General features: G+C 50.7%; 1 protein-coding gene across 1 annotated transcript; it reads right to left on the bottom strand.

Annotated features, from left to right (window-relative positions):
- Positions 1-3,559: 3,559 nt before the first annotated feature.
- LOC112992452 (olfactory receptor-like protein COR8) lies at positions 3,560-4,607 on the bottom strand. Its single transcript, XM_026115536.2, has one exon. It carries the CDS (start codon positions 4,605-4,607, stop codon positions 3,666-3,668), a length of 942 nt encoding a protein of 313 aa, XP_025971321.2. The 3' UTR covers positions 3,560-3,665.
- Between the last annotated feature and the right edge of the window lie 18,530 nt (positions 4,608-23,137).

Here is a 23,137-nt window from a genome sequence, read left to right as displayed (position 1 = left end):
TCAAGCTGCTTGAATGTGGATGTAGTGAGTTGCTTTATGTTTTATGTCGGAAGTGGTTTGTTTGTAACAATTGATGCTAAGTTTATTCTCCTCGACGCATTCGTATATTAAAGGGCTTGATATTTTTCAAAGCTGTTCATCTATGTTTGGGGCTAATACAGCCTTGACTTCTAGTCATATCTACAGTTGCTAGCACATCCTTGGGCAGAATTCTGTTAATTATTCTAGAAATGGAAGTGCAGAGAGCTTAAATGGACAGACTGAGATTGCAAAAGGCCCTGGCCTTGGCGAATGACCTTACCCCTGATAAATTCTTTCCTCATTCTCCTTTTTCGGCAGTGCTGCATATCCAGCTGTTCCCATAGACTTTGGTGGGAGCTGCTGGCTGGCACTGCTGAAAATGACAGTTTATTCACATTGGAGGCAGTGGCAGAACTGTGGTTGGGACTCAGCAGTACCCGGTCCTCTACTTTCAGCACCTCTTTCCCTACCTTTGCAACTGCAGTTGGAGTTGTTGGCATTCGACATCTCTGAGAATCAAGCCCTGAAGGTCTCATACTAGATACTGCGAAGCCACGACTTCCAAGATCAGTAGATGCATCAGCCCCACTAAGACAGTCTTGGTTACCCAAATTTTACTTTGAGTTAATTTTTCCCCTTTCCTCTCATTGCCTTCCTCCCATGCCCTCTTCCTTGTTTCCTAGGTACACCAATCCCCTGATAACAGAAGCCTGGCACAGCAAATAGGTGTCCTGTTAACTCAGGTGGCTGAGGGCATTGCCAGTGAGGAGTGTTACAGGCCAGTAGTCCAGCCTCCAGGTACCCGTTTTGGCTTCCAAAGATCTAATTTTGTCTACTGGTCAGTGTGTGTTATAGTGGGAAGGGAACATGTACTTTCCTATCTAGCTTATAGAAGGGCTGTGTGTCCTGTTTTTCCTTCTCTTCGTCTTATGGCTCTCAAATTGACCAAGAGCAGCCACTGAGCTCCAGATTGGGTCTTGCTGTCTCTGTCTAGGAGGAGTTTTCTTCCTTTCAAGATCAAATTGTTTGGATTGCTCCTTGCCAGTTCTATAAGGTGATCCTTCCCCAGGGAGGAGCTTTTGCTACTCCTTACCATTCTGTGCTCTGTTATTACACATTAGGACCTGGGATACAACTGTGTTGCTACCTCACTGTAAAGAACAGACTAGTGCGCTTGCTGCTGTCCATATACGGTCCGGACCCTGCTGTGGCACGCCTTCTCTTGATACTTCAATTAATGGAGAGCCACAAGCTGCTCCTGCACCATTGCATTATTGATGTTGGCTGTGCCCCAGGAAGGCTGCCACCGAGTCAACAGCATGTTCTGCTTGGGTGTTGCCACACTTTGAATGATCTCAATCAGAAAAGTGAAGGTAGAGATTGCCTCATGAGTCTGGACTCAAAACAGCTAGAGGAAGAGAAGAATAAACTTCTGGAAGAGGCTGCCGCTGAACTGCAGGAAGTGAACACGAGGAAGGAAAAGGTCCTAGAAGTTGCAAGGAGAATACAGCACCAACAGAAGGACTGGCTTTTTGTGGCAGAGCAGTGGCTTTTCTCTTCAGAGACTTTGTTCATTTAATTCTTTCATGTTTTGCAAGAAACAGGCAAGGATTTGGGTTTCATCTGTGTGAGGGAATGCTCCCAGCTTCCCCCCCCGTCTGGTGCCAGTCACAAGCAGTCTGCATTCCTGTGCTTCACACTCCAAAGGGGAGGATGTCAAGGCTTTGAGATAAGGCCTGCTTGGGCACTGGGAGGATATCAAAGCTTTGAAATGAGACCTGCTTGGGCACCAAGACCCTGGGAAACAAAGCCTTCTCTCACTGCCGGAACAGTGTTAATTAGGGTGGTCTGGACTATCTCCTCCTCGTCAAGACCTTGGGAAATAACACCTGCTTTCACTGCTGGGACAGCGTTAATCATTGCAGACTGGAATTAATCCCTTCTTACCCGAGCTATGGGATCTCTCCTTGGGACCACCACTGCAAGAGTAAAACAGGCATTCGCAGTCACTCAAACTCCTTTCTTCAGTGCTGAAGAGTGCTCAAGGCAGCTAGCCTGCCAGTGGGGATATTTGGCTATCCCCCTCCACCCCATGACTGTGGGTGCGATCGTCGTATAAATGACAGAGGAGAGTTGAACCCTGCAGCCAAGAGCTAGGGACTGTGACTGCGCAAGAGAACTACAACTGGCCTAGCAACTCCACTTCCACCTTCCCCTAAAGGGTATAAATAGGTTGGCCCAGGAGGCTGTCTTTGGCTCTTCGCAGGTGACAGTGGGTCTGCCAGCTTGCGGATCCTCTCGGGATGGGGGCACCCTCCTGCAGTTACATCCCTGGGATTGAGTGTATGTTGGCTGCTCAGGCAATGCGTCAGTAAGATCAATTAGAATTGGAAAATAAGTATTCTAGTTGAACTAAGTTTCTGTTGATAAGAATTGTTGCTTTGTACTGTTGTAACTTGTATAGTAAATTTAGATCTTTAAAATAAGTTGTGGAGTCATGCAGTAAACCTCCTTGTCCCCTCCTTCCCTCCCTTGCGCCGCATGAAACCCTCATGGTCCGGGACTGTAAAGATAGTCGGTCGTCCCATGACAGTCACGTTCCAGAAGTTATTTCCCTCTTTTATCCCCCCCTGCCCCCGCAAAAAAAATCTGTAGGCTAATTCAGATGTAGTCATCTACGAATAGGTATTAACACTAAGTGACCAAATAAACCCCCTTCCTTCTAGAGACTTGGCATCCTAACTCTTATTGCTAAAGATCTCTTAAAAACTTGCAATCCCTCCCCTCTGCTTCAAAGAGCATGAGATTCTGCAGCATCCCTTGGTGGTACCTTCTCAGCTGTGCAGCTGTCTGAAATCAAGTGTAAGAGGAAACACATCTTGGTGCTTGAGGGCATGACTATGCTGTCAGGTAGAGGCAGAGACAGGCTAAAGCTGGATGTGCAGGTCCCAGGGACAAAAGTGCCTGGGGGTTCAGCAGGAAGACATCCCAGCTGCTTGGGTGGAGGCCCACTCCAGGCCTGGAGGCAATGCAGCAGTGAGTTTTTGGCCCAGACAGAGCTCTGCTGCCTCCAAGCTCTGCTGGTTTGGTCTCTCAGCTATGTGATGAGCTCGACTGTTCAGCATCTTCATGTTTCTGAATCACAAGACATGGACTTACTGATCTCATTTTCTGTCAGCTCAGTGCTCTCTGCTCCTCCTGCCTTTCTTGCTTTCCATGAGCACATCCTCCTTGAGTCAAATGAGATTTTCCTCTTGTTTGTCCCAAGTAAGTTTTCTGTAAATACCTCCTGCAAAGTCTCCCGTTCTCGAACTTCCTCCTGGAGGAATCCCTGCTTGAATTATAGCAATTTCTTAAGAAACCAAGCCTAAGACGGAAATCCCTTATGAGTTTATTTTTAACCACCTCTTACGATATTACAAGACATTTCACAAAATAAATCAAGAGATGACAGGGAAATGATTATCACAGAGGCCCCTAATGACAGGATGCTAGGTAACATTCTGTCTCAGTAGATTTTAAGGCATGTTTCTAATTTGCTGCATTTCTGTAAATATAGGTGATTCCCTACAACTCCAGATGGCTGGCATAAAAATCACTCTTAAAAAGTCCTATCAACTGTATGGAGTCAGTCAGCCAGCAGGTTAACTCACAAATACGTAATTTGCTGTTGCTTTCCTAAGTGCCTCCTTCACCTCCTTGTTCCTCATGCTGTAGATCAGAGGGTTGAGCATGGGGACTATAGTGGTATAAAATACAGCAGTGACTTTCTCCATTTCTGGTGAGTACTTGGAGCCCGGCTGCATGTGGCTCAGTCCTGCAGGCACATAGAACAAGGTAACAGTCAAAAGGTGGGAGGCACAGGTGGAGAAGGCCTTGTGCCTTCTTCCTTCAGCAGGCCTACTCCTCAGGATGCAGAAGAGGATGCACGCATATGAGAGGATGATGATGAGCAGCACAGACATAGAAATGGCCCCATTGAAAGTCACAAGTAAAACCTCATTGATATGGCCATCAGAGCAGGTGAGTTTCAGCAGAGGGTTAGTGTCACAAAAGTAATGGTTGATGACATTAGGCCCGCAGAATGGAAGCCGCAGCAAGCAACATGTCTGCGTTAGTGAGTTCAGAATCCCCCCCAGGTATGACCCGGCCACCAGCCAAATACAGACTCGCTTGGGCATAGACATAGTATAGAGAAGTGGGACACAAATAGCCATGTAGCGGTCATATGCCATCACAGCCAGCAAGAACACTTCTGTAGTCACAAACACAAGGAAAGAGAAATGCTGGGCAAAGCATGCTGAGTAAGGAATGTCTTTGTTTTCCACTAAGAAGCCAATTAGCATCCTTGGAGAAATGACAGAGGAATAGCAAAGATCAATAATAGACAAATTGCAGAGGAAGAAGTACATGGGAGTGTGCAGCTGGGGGGTTATCCTGATCAGGGTCACCATCCCAAGATTGCCTATCAGGGTGATGAGATAAATCATTAAGAAGATGATGAAGAGAGGAAGCTGCAGCTCTGGCTTGTCTGTCAGTCCTAGGAGCATGAACTGTGTCACCGCGGTGTTATTGCCTTTAGCCATATTTATCATATTTCATGATAGTATACCTGTTGGAATGAGGAAAACAATCAGTGTGAAACAAGAGAGAGCAATTGCATGGGTTACATAGGATGCCACAATCAGAGTTCCTTTTTTAGACTATCCACTAGAAAGTACAAAGCTTTGATGCTTTAGATAGCATCTAACTATGGCTAGGTTCTCAGCAAATCCCCACTGGCAGAATAAATCCTCTAAAGCCTTTCAGGAGCTGGAATTTGGCTGCAAGCCAAGCAGGTCATAAAAGAGTGATGATATGTACTCAAGGCAGATAATGGCAAAACAGAGAGGGGAAGAGTGGACCTAAATGCAGAGCTACCTGAAGCAAATCTGTGTGCCACCACGTGAGTCAATTTTTTTTTCCACCTGAGCCACCCCTGCAGTTCCCCTTTTTCCACAGAAGGAGAGCACATACTATTTTTGCAGTATATCAAGGCCTCTCCCAGTCACTGAGCTGTCTTCTGCTTTTCAAAGACATTTGTTATAGCTTTAGTTAAGACATGATTAGGAGCTCCTGAAATACAGTATGCTGTAGTTGCATCTCTCTACTACCCTGTCCTAAAGTGTGGGAGGAGGCAGTGGGGAGTGCTCAGTAGCGTTGCTCAGGTACGAAGCGCATCAGTGAATTTGTAACTTAGCTGTCATCCTTAGAGTTTCAGCGGTACCCATCAGTGTGGCTATTCCAGCTTGAGGTACGTCATTGCACTCCACTTCTGTACGAAACTAGATTTTACTTCAAGTTGCACAATAGATGTTGTTTTCACTTTACAAATCTCTTCATGAGGCTCCAACGTATCATAAGTGGCTGGTAGGATGTTTCTTGGGTTTATGCTGCAGCTATTCTTCGCTTTCACCACTCAATGAACACATTTTCCTGAGGGAACCTGAGCATCCACATCTTATGGAAAGAACCATGATCGATCATTCTCCTCCTTCTCATTATTACTGTTCTAGGTGTACTCAATGCTAATGCTGGGACCAAGGTCTTTCCTTCTGCAAACAATAAATAATATTGCAGCACAGGCAGAAGTGGAAAGTTTTTCTCGTTGCTGAGGCACATTTTTATTCTGTCCAAAAAAAAATTCCCGGGGCCATACTGGCAAAAATCATGGAGACTTCCTCGCAGGCTCAGACCTGTGTAATGCTCCTGGCAAGGCTGCAGGTTTCCAGCATGACTCTGGATCCTTAGAGTAGTCCTGCTCTTGTGTCTTCCCTCTGTCTTCTCTGCTCAGCCTACATACTCAGTTCAGGACAGCAGACTAGCTAGTCAAATGTTTTCACAGAGGCATTATCACAATGAGCTGGTGACACCTATTTAAAGTCTGGAAGTGATGCCTAGTAATTAGAGTAAGAATTTCAGTCATATGGAAAACGTGCAGTGCAGATGTATTCCAATAATCAGCATTTGCTCTGAAACAATAAATTTTCAAGCTTGAAGACTGTACAATCAAATCTTATTCTAGAGTTGAAGTGTATGCCTAGAATCCTTCACTCGCTGTATAATACTGTAGTCTTACCTAGCATCCAGATGAGTGTTTCAGAATCGGCTCTGAATTGCATACAATATGTATGCAGCATCCTAAGACAGAAACAAGAAATGTGATCGATTTTGCCTCCATTTTTAAAATGATTCTAATGTAACGTGAGGAGAGAAGCGGAAGTTTGCAAGCTGATATTTGAAAAGAAAGAAAATCATTATTTCAGCTCCAGCAGCAAGAAGAAGCAGTGAATTGCACCAACCTTTTGGCCAGAATGATTGACTTTGCCCCAAAGGGCTTATGTAGGGAGACAGCTTCTCGGTACATTTACTTATTTGGCCCTCATGGACAGAATCCCTGAAGTAAAGCATAGCTCAGCAGAGAGTTGCAAGCTGGTCACAGAAGGGATCATTAGAAATTCTCTGAGTCTGGAGGAAGTATAGACTTAGGCCTTATCCTCAACAGCTAATTATACAAAAACAGCTCATTAACCTTTCTTTGCTTAGTTCTGATGTGGGATAAAAATAAAATCTTCATGCTGTGAAGCCACAGGTGAGAGAGAAGCCATATGACTATTTCATATAAAGTTGAATTGGATGCTGAGGTTTAGAATTTATTCTCCTCTTCTGGACTGCCTACGTTTAGAGTTTCACTTGAACTTGTATAGAATCTTAGACATGTTAAGGTAGTGGAAGTATGCGTGGGGTAACCAGACAACTTCCAGTGTGCATATGCCCCTTCAAATCAGTCTCTCCCCTTAATGTGTAATAGCTTCTACAGCTCTGACTTAAAAGACACCGATTTCTCAAATTGATCCTTTATGTCTGGAAATCACCACTGTAATTGTATCCTGTTTACCATATGACCAAGAACTTCATGGAGGCTGAAAAGAGGTCCTCTCAGAGGGCAAATACTACTGAACTCAACCCAAACTAACTGTACCAAGCATAAATTACGGTGGACTTCAGTATAACAAGAGGAGTCAAGTGTGCAAAGCAGTGAATTATATTTCTCTAATAAATCATGCTTATTTTAGCTAAGGGCCATTGCAGAAACTTCCTTCATTTAAAAGTTGCTTTCTTCATGGGCATCCATCTGTGAAACATTCCTTGCCTGAAGCTTAAGTATGTGCTTAACAGCTGTGCTCATTTGGAGTAAACTTAATTAAGACTTCACTATATTTAATACTGTCCACTTAGTTATAATTAATATTAATGAATTGGCTTTCAGATTTATTCCAGCCTTAGATACAGCAGGAGAGTTTTAGGAGGGCAGTGATTTCAGAGTAGAAGTGATGGATGACACTGGAGTAGCAAAACTTCAAGCTCAGCAACCCACGAGTGTGTATCAAATGCAGTGTAGGCACTGGCTATAAGAAATATCTTTCTTCTCTGTTAGGAAATTTGCCAGCATATTGGGAACTACCATAGAGGAGAAGCAAGCATCTGGAAATGAGAGCTTGCTGAGAAAGAAGTACACTGGTGTGTGCAGCTGTGTGTCAACCCTAATTATCATGACCACCTCTAAACTCCCCAGAATGGTGATCACGTAGATAAATAAAAATAGGAGAAGAAGTGGGACCTGCATCTCTGGAAGATCGGACAATCCAACAAGCACAAATCTAGTTAGTACCATGTGATTTTCTTCAGCCATCGCCTGAGCTTAATTGTTATCTGTTGGAAAAAAATAGACATTCTATTAAATATCAATACTAGCCATTCCTTGTATTCCAATAAGAAATGTTGTGTTCTATAGACACAGAACAAAAAGATCTTCAGATCATACACAAAGCAATGTATCTGGAAACAGACTCCATAGTGTTCTGGCTGATCAACAGTGATCTCAGCAAACAGTTAGTGATGGCTCCAAGTGCTATGAACGGATGGACAGTGTGGATTCATAGATGAGAGTGAAGGAGGGATTTTGACCTTCCTAACTTTCTCCTAATTATCAGTGGCATTATTCTGTCCAAAAATAGACAACTGACAAAACAGACAGCTACTTCCAAGCAAGACCAAATGCTCTTTATACTAATGGGAAAGAAAGAGAGGCATGCCTTACATGTTGGTCACCACCACCTAAAGTAGGTCCCTCAGACAGATGAGTCAGGTGCATTTTTCCTCTTACTTTAATGGGAGCCTAGATGACAGCCCTACAAACAGACTTCAACACTATGGCTATCTAATGTTCAGCACAATGGACTGCTCTGGAGGGGTGGGATTCTTCACACCAGGCAAAGATGCCTAACTGCAAGTGTCTCGGTTTTAAGTTTTCACATGTGAGCTTGGTGTTCTAGCTCCTATCACAGACAATGAAGAGCCAGTCAAGCCATCATTAGTTTCTTAAAAAAAAAAAAAAAAAAGAGCTAATCAAACATGGAGCTTTATTGCTTAAGCATTAAGTATCTAATGCCTTTTCTGATGTCATCAGGACAGCCCTCCAAGGCTTCAGCCGAGGAGGGAAAATTTAGAAATTTTCAAATGTTCCTTGACCTCCATGAATTGGCAACTGTGCTTTCAAATTCCTATATTAGGGAATATGGATCTGCCAAAAGATAGCCATCTGTGAGGCAGGTGTCCAAGCTCCTCTTATGATCTAGATGTGTAGTCTAATCTAGCTCTCTGGGCTGCTTCTGCAGACAGTGAGGAGAAGAGAAATTCATTCGGTCCTAAAAGAAGTGTCTGTTGGAAGTGTCTTAACTGCAACCTCCGATTAAGTGTCCAACTTTTAAGTGGTCACGTGACAACTAATCCTTAGTTGTATTTTCTCTTCTGTTTTCTGCGTTTCAGGAGAGCAGTAAGATTTTTTTCTCCACCATCAGATCTTCCCCATGATTTGGGATGCAGCAACATCCACAGCCAAGGAGATCTGCATGGGAATCCTAACCAAATTCCATGGATACTGTGGTTTCTGAGCATCTCAAGAAATGTCTGAGTAACCAAGACTTCACAAACTGACCAGTGGTTATTTGTGCCTCAGCCTACTAGGTATACCATTAATTTACAGCAATCTATATAGCCAGCACTTCAGACAACTTGGAACACCTGAAGTTTCAGATTAGTTTTCCTAAAAGGTTACCAGGTACATGCTATCAGAGGCATCAACACTCATTCCCCAGTTCTCAAAGCCTTGTCTGGTACAAGGAGCTCCAACCCACCAGAAACTGAATGCTTGCATCTTTGTCATACCCCTGGCTGCTGCAACCTCTCAGAAGGAAGAGTAGAACCTGCAGCTGGACCCTACCCAATATCACCCGTGGTGTGAAATACTTCCTCAAAATTGTTAGATTACCCGATGAAGCCCAAACCTCTGGAAAATTATCATATAGGTAGGATAACGTTAATATTTAAGGTGATGCTTATCACACATATTCTTGCCCATTGAAAAGTTGGGAGCCTTCTCAAAGGTGATTTTCAAAGCTTCCTGTATAATTAACAAAGAGAAGTTACTTCCAGGTAATGTTTCATGTCATTCTAAGTGTCTGAGATTGGTGCTGGGATGAACTACCTTCTGGATGTACCATCTCTCTATTGAGTTTAACTAATCTTATGTCTGCCACTGTGCAGGAAAATGATAATCTTGTATAAATGTAGTCTCAAGTACGCAATGAGTGTATCAAAGCATCTTGAAAGGACTCTCACCACACAATAAGCCAAAATCCTGAATGCCAATTGTAAGTCTGCAACATACTGGGGGGGCAAGGGGATATCATGGAACTGGAAAAGATACGGAAAAACATGACAAGAATACTCAAAGATATGACCTAACATCTGTTAAAGGAAGAGAAGGTTGGCGGAGGGCTCTTCAGGAGGGAAAAGAGACAGCCAAGAGAGGTAGGAGAGAGATCCCTACAACTATAAGCGATGTGGAAAAGGTGAACAAGGAAAGTCTCTTCGCTGTGTCTTTCAACACCAACGGGAGCTAGAAGGTGCCATACTTAGAGCAAAGAAAAGGAGATATTCTTTCAGCACCAAAGAGTTGGAGAATGGAAGAAAATTAACAGGAAGCAGCATTCCATTTTGATTTGTTGTTACACCCTATCGGTTGTTTATGGCCACAGGGAGACAGGATAGTGAAGTAGAATTGTTCGTCTAACTTATGATTGTTTTCTTAGAAACAGACCCCTCACGTGAGGCATGGCAACATGAGAAAGTCATTGCCTAGTGAGGAGAACAACAGATTCTTTGACTATTCCTTCAAGAAAAAAAGAAAATAAACACATTTCTTTTCGTAGTGTTTTTGCTTCAAGCCTAATTAGGAACAGTGAAAAAAATGACATCATATGCACTAAGGAAAAACACTGGTATTTACTATACCAGTTGTCGTGGCCTGAAAGGAGTTGTTCAGGACGACCTCCCTCCCCTTGGGACCAATGACAAAGTTTGTGATGCCCTTGGACTGAATTAAGGTGAAACGACACCAGCCAACCAGTTTTAAGATTTATTAACACAAAGATAAGGCATGTGGTCAAATAGGATCAACTAGCTGGACACGTCCCGTGTCACACGTTTCAAACAGATTCAACAAAAGAGAGGGAAAAAGAGAGAAAAAGGGGAAAAGAGAGAGAGAGAGAGAGAAAAAAGATATCACCACCCGTGGATCCAGCGGTGTCCCGTTGGTCCTCTTCCTTTGGGAGTCTCGGCGGTGGTGGTGGTGGTGGGGCTCCCGTGTGGTGGTAGGTGGGTCCTCTTCACCTGCCACTCTGAGTCCGATGATGTTCCGCTGACTCCACTCGAGATCTTCAGTTGTCGCAAACAAGCCCCCCTCAGGGGCGCCAATCCCCGACACCAGGCAAGGAGGCTTCTGCTCCCTGTGCGCAGCAAGAGCCATGTGCGGAAAGGAGAGAGAGATTTTAGGGGCCTTTGGGGACATTGCCAGCCAGACATGTGCAGCTGATCCATTTGTCCCCCCTGCTCTCTCCTGGCCCTGGGAAGAGCTGGCTGGCACTGGCCCTGGCAGGAGGGGAGGGGATGCCTGGGGTCTGCGCAGATGCAGGCAGTTGATCTCTGCTCTGGTCCTTCCTCTTTCAGCCTTTCAGCCCTTGCAGCAGAGAACCGGGTCCTCAATCCGTTCCCTGGTGGTCCAAACCATCCTGATCCTGAGAGCTCCAAGGACAAAGTCTCCATCCAGAGCCAACCGAGGAACCCTGCCCTCCCGCGTCAGAAGCCTGTGGGAGAGGTGGCAGCGTGCTCTGGCAGGCAGCTGCATTTGCTGCTGGAGCTCTGCTCCGTCCACAGGGGCCACCTGAGCGTGCTGGGAAGTCTGGGAGCTTCCTGGCCTCTCTGCCCCAGGGGCCTGGGCTTGTGCTGCCGCTTTGCCCTCTGCTGCCCTTTTCCCAAAGAAGCAGTGCTGTCTCTTCACCACGTGTGGCTGTCTTGTCTCTGTGGGAACTAAATGGCAGAAAACTCTGGCCCTGAAGGAATCAGGACCATCCTGCGAGGGGTAGGACACACGCTCTTTCCAGCAGTCTGTGGCAGCGCAGAACAGACCCATACACTGTGTCTTTGCCACAAAGTGCCAGCTACCCTGCATGGGGTGCGAAACCAAGAGGAAAGGAGAAGACAAGCTTTCGCCTACCCTGCTCTCTGCAGAGACGGGGGCTGGGGCAAGAGCAGGCCCCCGCGCTGCGCAGGGCTTCCCCATGCCATGGAAGGGCTGGCTGGGGACTGGGGTGCAGCTCTAGACCTTTTCTAGCACCACGGCCTACAGTCCCCAGCAGCCCCCCAGGGCCCAGCCGCGCGGCGGGAGGACAAGGGCCGACGCAGCCCTTGGGGGCCGCCCTCGCCTCCACACGCAGCCCTCAGGGGCTGCCGTCCCTGGGGCCGGGCCGGGGCTGGGGGTCCCCGCCAGGGCAGCGTGGTGGGGCCCGAGCACGGCAGAACCCCCCGGCAGAGGGGACGGCTGGGGGCAGGGGGAGGCAGGCGCAGGGTGCCCCGCTGCGGCCTCGGCCCCCAAGGGCAGCCAGCCCCCCTCCGGCTGCGGGCCCCAGTCCCGGCTGGCCCTGGCTCCTGCCCCGGCTCCCCGAAGCAGCCCCGGCCCCTCCCCGGCTGCCCACAACGGTCCCGGCCCCACCACGGCCCCGCCCCAGCTTCCCCCAACGACTCTGGCCCCACCCCAGCTCCCCACAACGGCCCCGGCCCCACCACGGCCCCGCCCCGGCTCCCCACAACGACTCCGGCCCCACCCAGGCGTCTCGCGGCGTCTCTGGCCCCGCCCCGGCTCCCCCGAATGACTCCAGCCCTGCCCCAGCTCCCCACAAGGACTCCGGCCCCACCACGACCCCGCCCCAGCTCCCCACAACGACTCCGGCCCCACCCAGGCGTCTCGCAGCGTCTCTGGCCCCACCCCGGCTCCCCACAACGGCCCCATCACGACCCCACCCCAGCTCCCCACAACGGCCCCAGCGCTGCCCCGGCTCTCCACAGCGGCCCGCAGAGCCCCTGGCCCCGCGCCGACAGGCCCCAGCAGGGCCCCGAGGCTTTTTTTAATTACTTTTAATTACTTTCTATTCACATTTATATTTTCATTATTCATTCCATTAGCTCTTATTAAAGAATGTTTTATCCATTTAAACCTAGGCTTTTGAATATATATGCTTAATTTATTTAGTCTTATAAATGTGTATATATGTGCTTTGCATGTACACATATCTAAATATATATATAGTATAGTGCATGTATGAATGAATAAAATATGTTTTTGCATGTTTGTATGCTCATATATATATATTTCTATACAAGTTTCTATTGCGTGTAAGTGGATATCGTAGGTAAAAGTGAGCAGCTAGGGCATGTCTGTGCAAAGATGGAGAGGACATCCTGAAAAAACCCCTACAGCATAAGGCACAGGGATGTTGAAAGATGAGTGAAAGAGCAAGCCTCCTTCTGCCCTCTCCTAGCTTTGCTGTGCTTGACATTGCCGTGTCAGGGTCCTTTCAATTCAGTTGCTTCTGCAGGTGAAAAGCAGACTCACCGTGAACCCTGCATGGAAGGGGTCAGTGGTGTGTGTGGGCATCGTTCACCCCAAACTCTGCCAGGCTCTGACTCCTTCCTGGGCTGAGGTGGATGAAGCCTCTAGTGCTCAAGGATTAGAGGAAAAGAACAGCTATGCAAGCCTTGTCTCCTTTTCCTTTATTAGGAAAACATCTGTGCAGTGGAAAGAAAGCGGAAAGGCTGAGGAACAAATACCTCACTGTGTGAAAGCAAGAAAGGAGCTGTTTTTGAGACTCTCTGTGAGATGACATTGACCCACACCAAAGGGAAACACCACTTCTCTTCTCTTCTTGCCTCCTTTTTTTCATTCTCAGTCCGAGAAGGTCTCGCCCCGTCTTCTGGCTAATGGCATTAGTTGTGGTTTGCCATCTTCCCGTGAACCTGCACTCGATAAATGCAGGTGTACTCTGGGTTTCCCCAGTTGCTCTGTATGAGAAGTTTTATATACTGAAAGGCCCTGGGAAGCTCGTTCTGTAAAGAAAATAAGGAAGAAGCAGCAGCTTGACCGGAGCGTAAAGAGCAACAGTACAGTCAGTAGGTATCTGCCTCTGCCAGCCCTAGTCCTTCTGAGATGGAGCAAGCTCCCCAAAGGGGGTGAGAGCAGCTGTGGACATCGAAGGCTCGCTGGTAGCAGGGCTGCTGGGAAGGCCAGGGACATGGGGAAACTCCTGCTGTGGGGGAAGACACCTGGCATCCTCCCTGCCACCGCCTGCTTCAGCTGGGCCCGCGTCCCCCTTCCCACAGCCCCTTCCTTCTGCTGCTTTCTCTGTGCTAACAGAGAGGCCAGGCAGGCGCTCCTGCATGCAGGGCAGCCCAGTGTGCAACCCCCGCGAAGGCCCGCTGTCTCCTCCAGCTGCCTTGCCAGCAGGAGTGGGAGTGCGGGCAGAGAAGGGTGTCCTGGGAAGAGGGGATGCCATCCACCCTGCTGCCAGGACTGATGGTGCTGCCCACTGGCCCCTTGGCCCAGGGAGAAACAATCCACGGTCCTTCTGCCACGGCTTTGAAGGCAAACCTCTTTTCCTCCCAGGCATCTGGCCCACATGCACTTCCTGTACCTTCAGAGGGAAGGTCTGAATGGCTTGTTCTTCCACATCGTACATGAAGGTCCCCAGGAGAGTTTCCTCTTCTCCTTCCGCACCCACTCCCTTAGAGACCGAGCACAAGGGGAGCAGGTCAGACGCGAAATGACAAAGAGGAACCGTGCACACTGCATGCAGACGTGTTATCTGGCCAGCCTCTGCTGGGGCGCTAGCAGTAGCTGGGTGCAGGCTCTGGTGAAGCGGAGTCTGCTCCTTGAGTTTTGATCAAGAGCCTTGAGATGCTTGGCCAAAACAAGTCTTAAGAGGGATAAAGCCATCCCATCCCCAGAAACAGCCCCTTAGGCCACTGCAGTGCTTGGGAGAGGCCGGGGCACGACTCTCTAAGGATGCACAAAGGCAAGCAGGTCCCTGTTAGGGCTTTTCCCCATGGCCAGAGCCAAGCCAGAAGTGCCTGGCAAAGACTTACAGACACAGTGAAGTCTCTGGGGGCGCTGCTGATGGTCCCAGATGGAGAGACTGCCTTGAAGATGTGCTGCACGGTGACAGCAGTCGGTTGGATTCGTGCAGGCAACCTAATGACCACCTGGCCCTGAGACCCTTGGAAAGGCCAGCAGTGCCCTGGGGAAACGTCTGGCTGCAAGCAAAAGGCAACAGCAAAGAGTAGTGAGGGAGTGGCAGAGCCAGCACCACTAAACACGTAGGCAGCAGCACAGGTGCCTGTTTGTCTATGGGCTGTATTCCAGCTGATAAATGAATAGTGTGTGAGGAGATGGGCAGAAGCACAAGGCCTTCTTCCCTGCCCGGTAAAGGGCACTCCCAGTATTCCCGAAAAGAGGAAACTTTTGATTAGGAAAGCATGAAATCTGCCACCCCACATCTGAGTCAGGGTCCTACAGATACCGCTCTGCCCAGCAGCTCGGCAGCTCCCCTCGCTCTCTTCCCCAAGCCTCCCACCCCACTGAAGAATGGAAGGGACTATCAGGGATGGGGTAGGCAAATGGGGGCGGCTAAGGAGAAACTCCTTCAGCCAGCTGTGACCAGGCTTCTGGCAGGATGCCACAGTTCAGTTCAGTTCAGAACAGTGTCCCTCCTGAGGGGAACCACTGGTCTGTAGCAAGGCAAGCCCGGTATTAGACCTTAGGTTTCAGGAACCAGATCAATGCTGTGGGCTTGAGCAAGACCAAAGCACAGAGGGGAGATGCCCTGGCATTTGTCCCCAACTTGGCAGGAAGGAATGAAACCAGCACTGAACCTGATGATTCCCGCTACGATACCTGCAAAATTGTATCTGGAGGGTTTGCAGCAGAAAGGAACCAAAGCACCCTGCAGAGCCAATTATCTTCCCACTCATAGCTCTTGGATGTCCTCTGCCTGTCAATGGTGCCACCTGAAATGAGGAGAGAGCAGCTGAGTGCTGCTAGTCCAGTGGCTGATGTTAAAGGCCCTCACCACTCCTGTTGCTGGCACCACAGGCACAAGGGCCTCTAAACTCAAGGTCAGCAACTCCAGATAACCTTAATGTAAGCTCACTGGAGGGGAAGAGAGCTCTTCTGTGAGCACCAAAACGTTTGTAGGGGCAGTGCCAGAGGCACCAGTGAGGGGCCTGATCCCAGGCCTGGGAGTGAATGCAAGAGAGCCACTCTGCCACAAGCTTGCTTTTGGACGCCAAGAGGTCATTTCATCTCCCTCTGCTTTGGTGAGCAGCCTCCTTTTAGGAGGTCTATACACAAGCACAAGGCAAGGAGACTTGACTTCCTGTGTGCATACCTGAGCTTTTCAGAGCCCAGTCAGACACCTGCATGTGGTCCTCCCAACTTGTCTGAGACATTGCCTGCTTCGTTTGCTGAACTTCCTAGGAAAGACACGAATGAACATGAGAAAAGACCACATCAGCAGGCAGTTCAGTGTGACTACTGCAGCCTAGCACAGCGAGTCTGTTAGAAAATGCAAGAGAAGCCTAGTCCAAGGAGCGGCAAGACTCAACACTTTCTGATGTGAAAAGCGAGGACTTGTGAATAGCTTCCTTGCCCACAGCCATAGTGCAGACGTGGGTCAGACTCCCCACACCCTTGTCTCCACCCGCCAGCTCTCCAGGTCAGACTCAGACTCTGCCAGCGCTGGCTGCTCCCGCGAGTGTTCCTATGTCTCATCATTGCTTCGGGGATCAGGCCAGAGCTACCAGAGGCGAAGAGTAGGCACAGAGCCAAGAGAAGGCTGTCAGGAGTCCTCTGCTGCCTGAAGTGGCCTGGCTAAAGGTGGCCTGGAGAAGGGGCTTTATAGAGGAGAAGCTCAACCAGCAAGTTCCTGGCAAGGGATGGGTGCCTGGGGTGACCAAGAAAACCCCACCAACCACCCCGGAAAGTGCCTTCCCGGGGTCCTGCTTGTCCAAGCCTTCTTCCACCAGATGCAGGATCACCTTCTTCGCATCGTACATCTCCACACTCAGGTGAGCCACCTGCTCCGTCAGAAGCTGCATCTCTTGGGCTTGCTCCCTCAGCAGAGCAAGTGAGTTCCTGAAGACAACAGGAAAGGAGATCCTGTCAGAGAGCTGCCCAGCCCCTGCTGGGAGCCTTCAAGCTCGGGGAGGAGAAGAGACACGTGGGCTTGGGCCCCCTTTTCTTTCCCTGCTTTGCAAGTGCTTCCCGGCACCGCCAGGTTTAGCAAAAGGAAAGACACAAGGGAAAGATATGAGCCCTGGTCCTTATGCAAGTGAGTGCAAAGAGCAGGCGGTCAGCTGACGCTGCTCCACAGAACCAGTGGAACTGTCTCTTACCGCAGAGACTCCAGTTCTGCTGCAGACAGCCCTAGCAGCTCCTGAAAGACAAAGGCTTTCCGTTAGGATGAATATGCACTCCCAGAACCGCCGGGGCTTCCCAGAAGGGGCTTTTCTGGGAAGACACGGCCTAAGTTGCTGCTTCTGTGGCTCACTCTGCATGGAACCGGCCGAGTCAGTGAGCCATCCAAGCACCACCAGCAGTGCTCCTTTGCAGGACTTTCCTGTCCCACAACAACAGTCACTCACCTGTGTCACTTGCCTTGTCCGTGCTGGCAGCAACACCACACAGTAAACACCAGCTGTAATTCACATCACCAAAATAAATACAGTTATTTTACTAGGACTTCTAAAAATCCCTGTGGTCACGTTGTCTCCTCTCAGACTGGGGTGGCAACAGGACCTGATGCAGAGAGAGGACGCGACTCCAGCTGGGAGCCCTTATTACCCCAGGCCTCAGGGGTCTACACAGTCGTCATCTCCAGGCCTGCTTGGTGCCCCAGAGCTCCTCCCCATTTCCCCTTACTGCTCCAGTGAGCACCAAAACCAGGCTCCATGGGCCTTCTAAGAGCTGCTTCTCCATCATGCCCCCTGCACTGCCCTTCTGAGAAGCCCCAGCTCAGCTGGGCTCTGCTTCCAAAGTGATGCCTAGGTCTGACCCTGGCTGCCTGTCCTTCCCTCTGCTTTCCACAGCACAACACATCTCTGAGCAGTGTTGGGATACTGGAGCAGCACAGTGAGGAGCAATGCAGAGCTGGCATCCCTTGGATGGGCTCACCACCTGGAACTCATTTCCACAAGAGAGTTGCAAAGCCTTTTCTCCCTCTCCCTCTCTCTCTCTCTGTCTGCCTGCCTGGCAGGGAGACCACCAATCTTCCTTTGATTTGGACATCCTCAAGAAGCACTTGGGCCATGGGAGTTTCTACAGAGACCGCCCAAAAGGGCAAGCTGCCAAATAGGCAGGACTTCTGTCCAAGAGGGGTCCTACTTCCTAACGCTGTGTGCATCGATATCAGTTCTTAGGCAGGGTGGGCTCCACTTGCAGAGAGCAAGCACCTCAGGAGCACCCTGAATCTCTGAAATGGGAAATTGGAAGGCACCCCAGTGCCTCTCCCTCACCCTGAGAGTTGACATCCAGCCTGTTGGTGCTACCGCTGACAGCTGTCTGCTCATAAGAACTCACCAAGAGTGACTGGGATCAACAAGAGGAGGATTTTCAAGAGCCTTCTCTTGCACAGGGTGATCTCTTGCCTGAAAAAGAGGGAGGAGCCTTGTTGTTATGAATGCTCCAAGTCTGGGACAAACCTCTTCCCAGGTGCATTTTCCTCTACAGGCTGCAGAGAAGCAAGTTTGGCAGTCTACTGCTGCTGGCAGAAAGCTGAAAGACCAACCCCCAAAAGGCACATGGTCTCTGTCAGCCCTATTCCACATGGCGGGCAGCTCTTCTGGGAAGAAAGTGCTCCAAGAGCACCTCTGGAAAAGGAGTTTCCATAATCCAGGGAAATAAACAGATCTCGCAAGGGAAAACAGCTTTCTGGCAGTCTCTGTGGTGTGCTTGCTTTCTCTTTGGCTGAGGAAGGAGGCATGCTTTCCCTGGAGATTCCCAGGATCCTTTCTGGCAGGGGTGTTTTCCACACAACGGGAAGAGCAGGAGCCTCGTATGGCTCCTCTGCCAGAGCCTGCTGTCCAGACACATCTGCGAGGTGTCGTGCTGCCGCCTGGCCCCTCCAAAATGCACCCCGCATTAGGCTGCATCTGCGCTGCCAACCCAGCCAGACACCCAGGGAGAAGAAAGCGGCCTCGTACCGATTCTCCAGGCACCGTCCGGGCCCTGCAGCATCCTCCGCCGTGTCGCTGGCAGTTCTGCTGCCAGAGGAGGCTGTCGGTGCCTTCCACACCCTTCCACGAGGAGCTCTCCCCCTTGCCATTGCTGTGGGAGGCCAAGCTCCCAGCTCAGCTCGTCCCCTTCAGGCCCAGGAGGTTGGCTGGCACCCGGCAAGGCACCGACCCGACCCTCAAGAGCAGAGAGCTGCAAGGCCGCCACAGGCTGCTTCCAGCTGCCGAGGGGCGGCTGGCCCTGACCTCACAGCAGGCCCCGCCATGGGTCACAGTGGTGGCTGCGAGGTCACACTGGGGCTGGGCACACCCGGCGGGCTCTCCTCAGGCAGCGCATTTAGCCCTAGGAGCGTGTTTGTTCCTCGTTTTGTACAGCCCTGGGGGCCTGGATGGCCCCTGCGTGGGGGCACCAGACGCACTGCGGGCACTGGGCAGCACAGCCCATAGCAGCGTCCTGCAGAGGTGGCATGGGGGGCACAGGGCCTCCAGAGCGTGGGCCGCGTGTGTCCTGCCCGCCTGGGGCAGGGCAACCCCTGCCAGCCACGGAGAGCTCTCTGCAGAGACGGGGGCTAGGGCAAGAGCAGGCCCCCGCGCTGCGCAGGGCTTCCCCATGCCATGGAAGGGGTGGCTGGGGACTGGGGTGCAGCTCTAGACCTTTTCTAGCACCACGGCCTACAGTCCGCAGCAGCCCCCCAGGGCCCAGCCGCGCGGCGGGTGGACAAGGGCCGACGCAGCCCTTGGGGGCCGCCCTCGCCTCCACACGCAGCCCTCAGGGGCTGCCGTCCCTGGGGCCGGGCCGGGGCTGGGGGTCCCCGCCAGGGCAGCGTGGTGGGGCCCGAGCACGGCAGAACCCCCCGGCAGAGGGGACGGCTGGGGGCAGGGGGAGGCAGGCGCAGGGCGCCTCGCTGCGGCCTCGGCCCCCAAGGGCAGCCAGCCCCCCTCCGGCTGCGGGCCCCAGTCCCGGCTGGCCCTGGCTCCTGCCCCGGCTCCCCAAAGCAGCCCCGGCCCCGCCCCAGCTCCCCACAACGGTCCCGGCCCCATCATGACCCCACCCCAGCTCCCCACAATGGCCCCAGCGCTGCCCCGGCTCTCCACAGCGGCCCACGGAGCCCCTGGCCCCGCGCCGACAGGCCCCAGCAGGGCCCCGAGGCTTTTTTTAATTACTTTTAATTACTTTCTATTCACATTTATATTTTCATTATTCATTCCATTAGCTCTTATTAAAGAATGTTTTATCCATTTAAACCTAGGCTTTTGAATATATATGCTTAATTTATTTAGTCTTATAAATGTGTATATATGTGCTTTGCATGTACACATATCTAAATATATATATAGTATAGTGCATGTATGAATGAATAAAATATGTTTTTGCATGTTTGTATGCTCATATATATATATTTCTATACAAGTTTCTATTGCGTGTAAGTGGATATCGTAGGTAAAAGTGAGCAGCTAGGGCATGTCTGTGCAAAGATGGAGAGGACATCCTGAAAAAACCCCTACAGCATAAGGCACAGGGATGTTGAAAGATGAGTGAAAGAGCAAGCCTCCTTCTGCCCTCTCCTAGCTTTGCTGTGCTTGACATTGCCGTGTCAGGGTCCTTTCAATTCAGTTGCTTCTGCAGGTGAAAAGCAGACTCACCGTGAACCCTGCATGGAAGGGGTCAGTGGTGTGTGTGGGCATCGTTCACCCCAAACTCTGCCAGGCTCTGACTCCTTCCTGGGCTGAGGTGGATGAAGCCTCTAGTGCTCAAGGATTAGAGGAAAAGAACAGCTATGCAAGCCTTGTCTCCTTTTCCTTTATTAGGAAAACATCTGTGCAGTGGAAAGAAAGCGGAAAGGCTGAGGAACAAATACCTCACTGTGTGAAAGCAAGAAAGGAGCTGTTTTTGAGACTCTCTGTGAGATGACATTGACCCACACCAAAGGGAAACACCACTTCTCTTCTCTTCTTGCCTCCTTTTTTTCATTCTCAGTCCGAGAAGGTCTCGCCCCGTCTTCTGGCTAATGGCATTAGTTGTGGTTTGCCATCTTCCCGTGAACCTGCACTCGATAAATGCAGGTGTACTCTGGGTTTCCCCAGTTGCTCTGTATGAGAAGTTTTATATACTGAAAGGCCCTGGGAAGCTCGTTCTGTAAAGAAAATAAGGAAGAAGCAGCAGCTTGACCGGAGCGTAAAGAGCAACAGTACAGTCAGTAGGTATCTGCCTCTGCCAGCCCTAGTCCTTCTGAGATGGAGCAAGCTCCCCAAAGGGGGTGAGAGCAGCTGTGGACATCGAAGGCTCGCTGGTAGCAGGGCTGCTGGGAAGGCCAGGGACATGGGGAAACTCCTGCTGTAGGGGAAGACACCTGGCATCCTCCCTGCCACCGCCTGCTTCAGCTGGGCCCGCGTCCCCCTTCCCACAGCCCCTTCCTTCTGCTGCTTTCTCTGTGCTAACAGAGAGGCCAGGCAGGCACTCCTGCATGCAGGGCAGCCCAGTGTGCAACCCCCGCGAAGGCCCGCTGTCTCCTCCAGCTGCCTTGCCAGCAGGAGTGGGAGTGGGGGCAGAGAAGGGTGTCCTGGGAAGAGGGGATGCCATCCACCCTGCTGCCAGGACTGATGGTGCTGCCCACTGGCCCCTTGGCCCAGGGAGAAACAATCCACAGTCCTCCTGCCACGGCTTTGAAGGCAAACCTCTTTTCCTCCCAGGCATCTGGCCCACATGCACTTCCCGTACCTTCAGAGGGAAGGTCTGAATGGCTTGTTCTTCCACATCGTACATGAAGGTCCCCAGGAGAGTTTCCTCTTCTCCTTCCGCACCCACTCCCTTAGAGACCGAGCACAAGGGGAGCAGGTCAGACGCGACTTGACAAAGAGGAACCGTGCACACTGCATGCAGACGTGTTATCTGGCCAGCCTCTGCTGGGGCGCTAGCAGTAGTTGGGTGCAGGCTCTGGTGAAGCGGAGTCTGCTCCTTGAGTTTTGATCAAGAGCCTTGAGATGCTTGGCCAAAACAAGGCTTAAGAGGGATAAAGCCATCCCATCCCCGGAAACAGCCCCTTAGGCCACTGCAGTGCTTGGGAGAGGCCGGGGCACGACTCTCTAAGGATGCACAAAGGCAAGCAGGTCCCTGTTAGGGCTTTTCCCCATGGCCAGAGCCAAGCCAGAAGTGCCTGGCAAAGACTTACAGACACAGTGAAGTCTCTGGGGGCGCTGCTGATGGTCCCAGATGGAGAGACTGCCTTGAAGATGTGCTGCACGGTGACAGCAGTCGGTTGGATTCGTGCAGGCAACCTAATGACCACCTGGCCCTGAGACCCTTGGAAAGGCCAGCAGTGCCCTGGGGAAACGTCTGGCTGCAAGCAAAAGGCAACAGCAAAGAGTAGTGAGGGAGTGGCAGAGCCAGCACCACTAAACACGTAGGCAGCAGCACAGGTGCCTGTTTGTCTATGGGCTGTATTCCAGCTGATCAATGAATAGTGTGTGAGGAGATGGGCAGAAGCACAAGGCCTTCTTCCCTGCCTGGTAAAGGGCACTCCCAGTATTCCCGAAAAGAGGAAACTTTTGATTAGGAAAGCATGGAATCTGCCACCCCACATCTGAGTCAGGGTCCTACAGATACCGCTCTGCCCAGCAGCTCGGCAGCTCCCCTCGCTCTCTCCCCCAAGCCTCCCACCCCACTGAAGAATGGAAGGGACTATCAGGGATGGGGTAGGCAAATGGGGGCGGCTAAGGAGAAACTCCTTCAGCCAGCTGTGACCAGGCTTCTGGCAGGATGCCACAGTTCAGTTCAGTTCAGAACGGTGTCCCTCCTGAGGGGAACCACCGGTCTGTAGCAAGGCAAGCCCGGTATTAGACCTTAGGTTTCAGGAACCAGGTCAATGCTGTGGGCTTGAGCAAGACCAAAGCACAGAGGGGAGATGCCCTGGCATTTGTCCCCAACTTGGCAGGAAGGAATGAAACCAGCACTGAAACTGATGATTCCTGCTACGATACCTGCAAAATTGTATCTGGAGGGTTTGCAGCAGAAAGGAACCAAAGCACCCTGCAGAGCCAATTATCTTCCCACTCATAGCTCTTGGATGTCCTCTGCCTGTCAATGGTGCCACCTGAAATGAGGAGAGAGCAGCTGAGTGCTGCTAGTCCAGTGGCTGATGTTAAAGGCCCTCACCACTCCTGTTGCTGGCACCACAGGCACAAGGGCCTCTAAACTCAAGGTCAGCAACTCCAGATAACCTTAATGTAAGCTCACTGGAGAGGAAGAGAGCTCTCTGTGAGCACCAAAACGTTTGTAGGGGCAGTGCCAGGGGCACCAGTGAGGGGCCTGATCCCAGGCCTGGGAGTGAATGCAAGAGAGCCACTCTGCCACAAGCTTGCTTTTGGACGCCAAGAGGTCATTTCATCTCCCTCTGCT

The sequence above is a fragment of the Dromaius novaehollandiae genome, chromosome 5 (genome assembly GCF_036370855.1).
Source record: "Dromaius novaehollandiae isolate bDroNov1 chromosome 5, bDroNov1.hap1, whole genome shotgun sequence".
Lineage (NCBI taxonomy): Eukaryota > Metazoa > Chordata > Aves > Casuariiformes > Dromaiidae > Dromaius > Dromaius novaehollandiae.
Note: the sequence above shows the minus strand (reverse complement) of the source record. Positions and strands in the feature narration are given on the sequence as shown.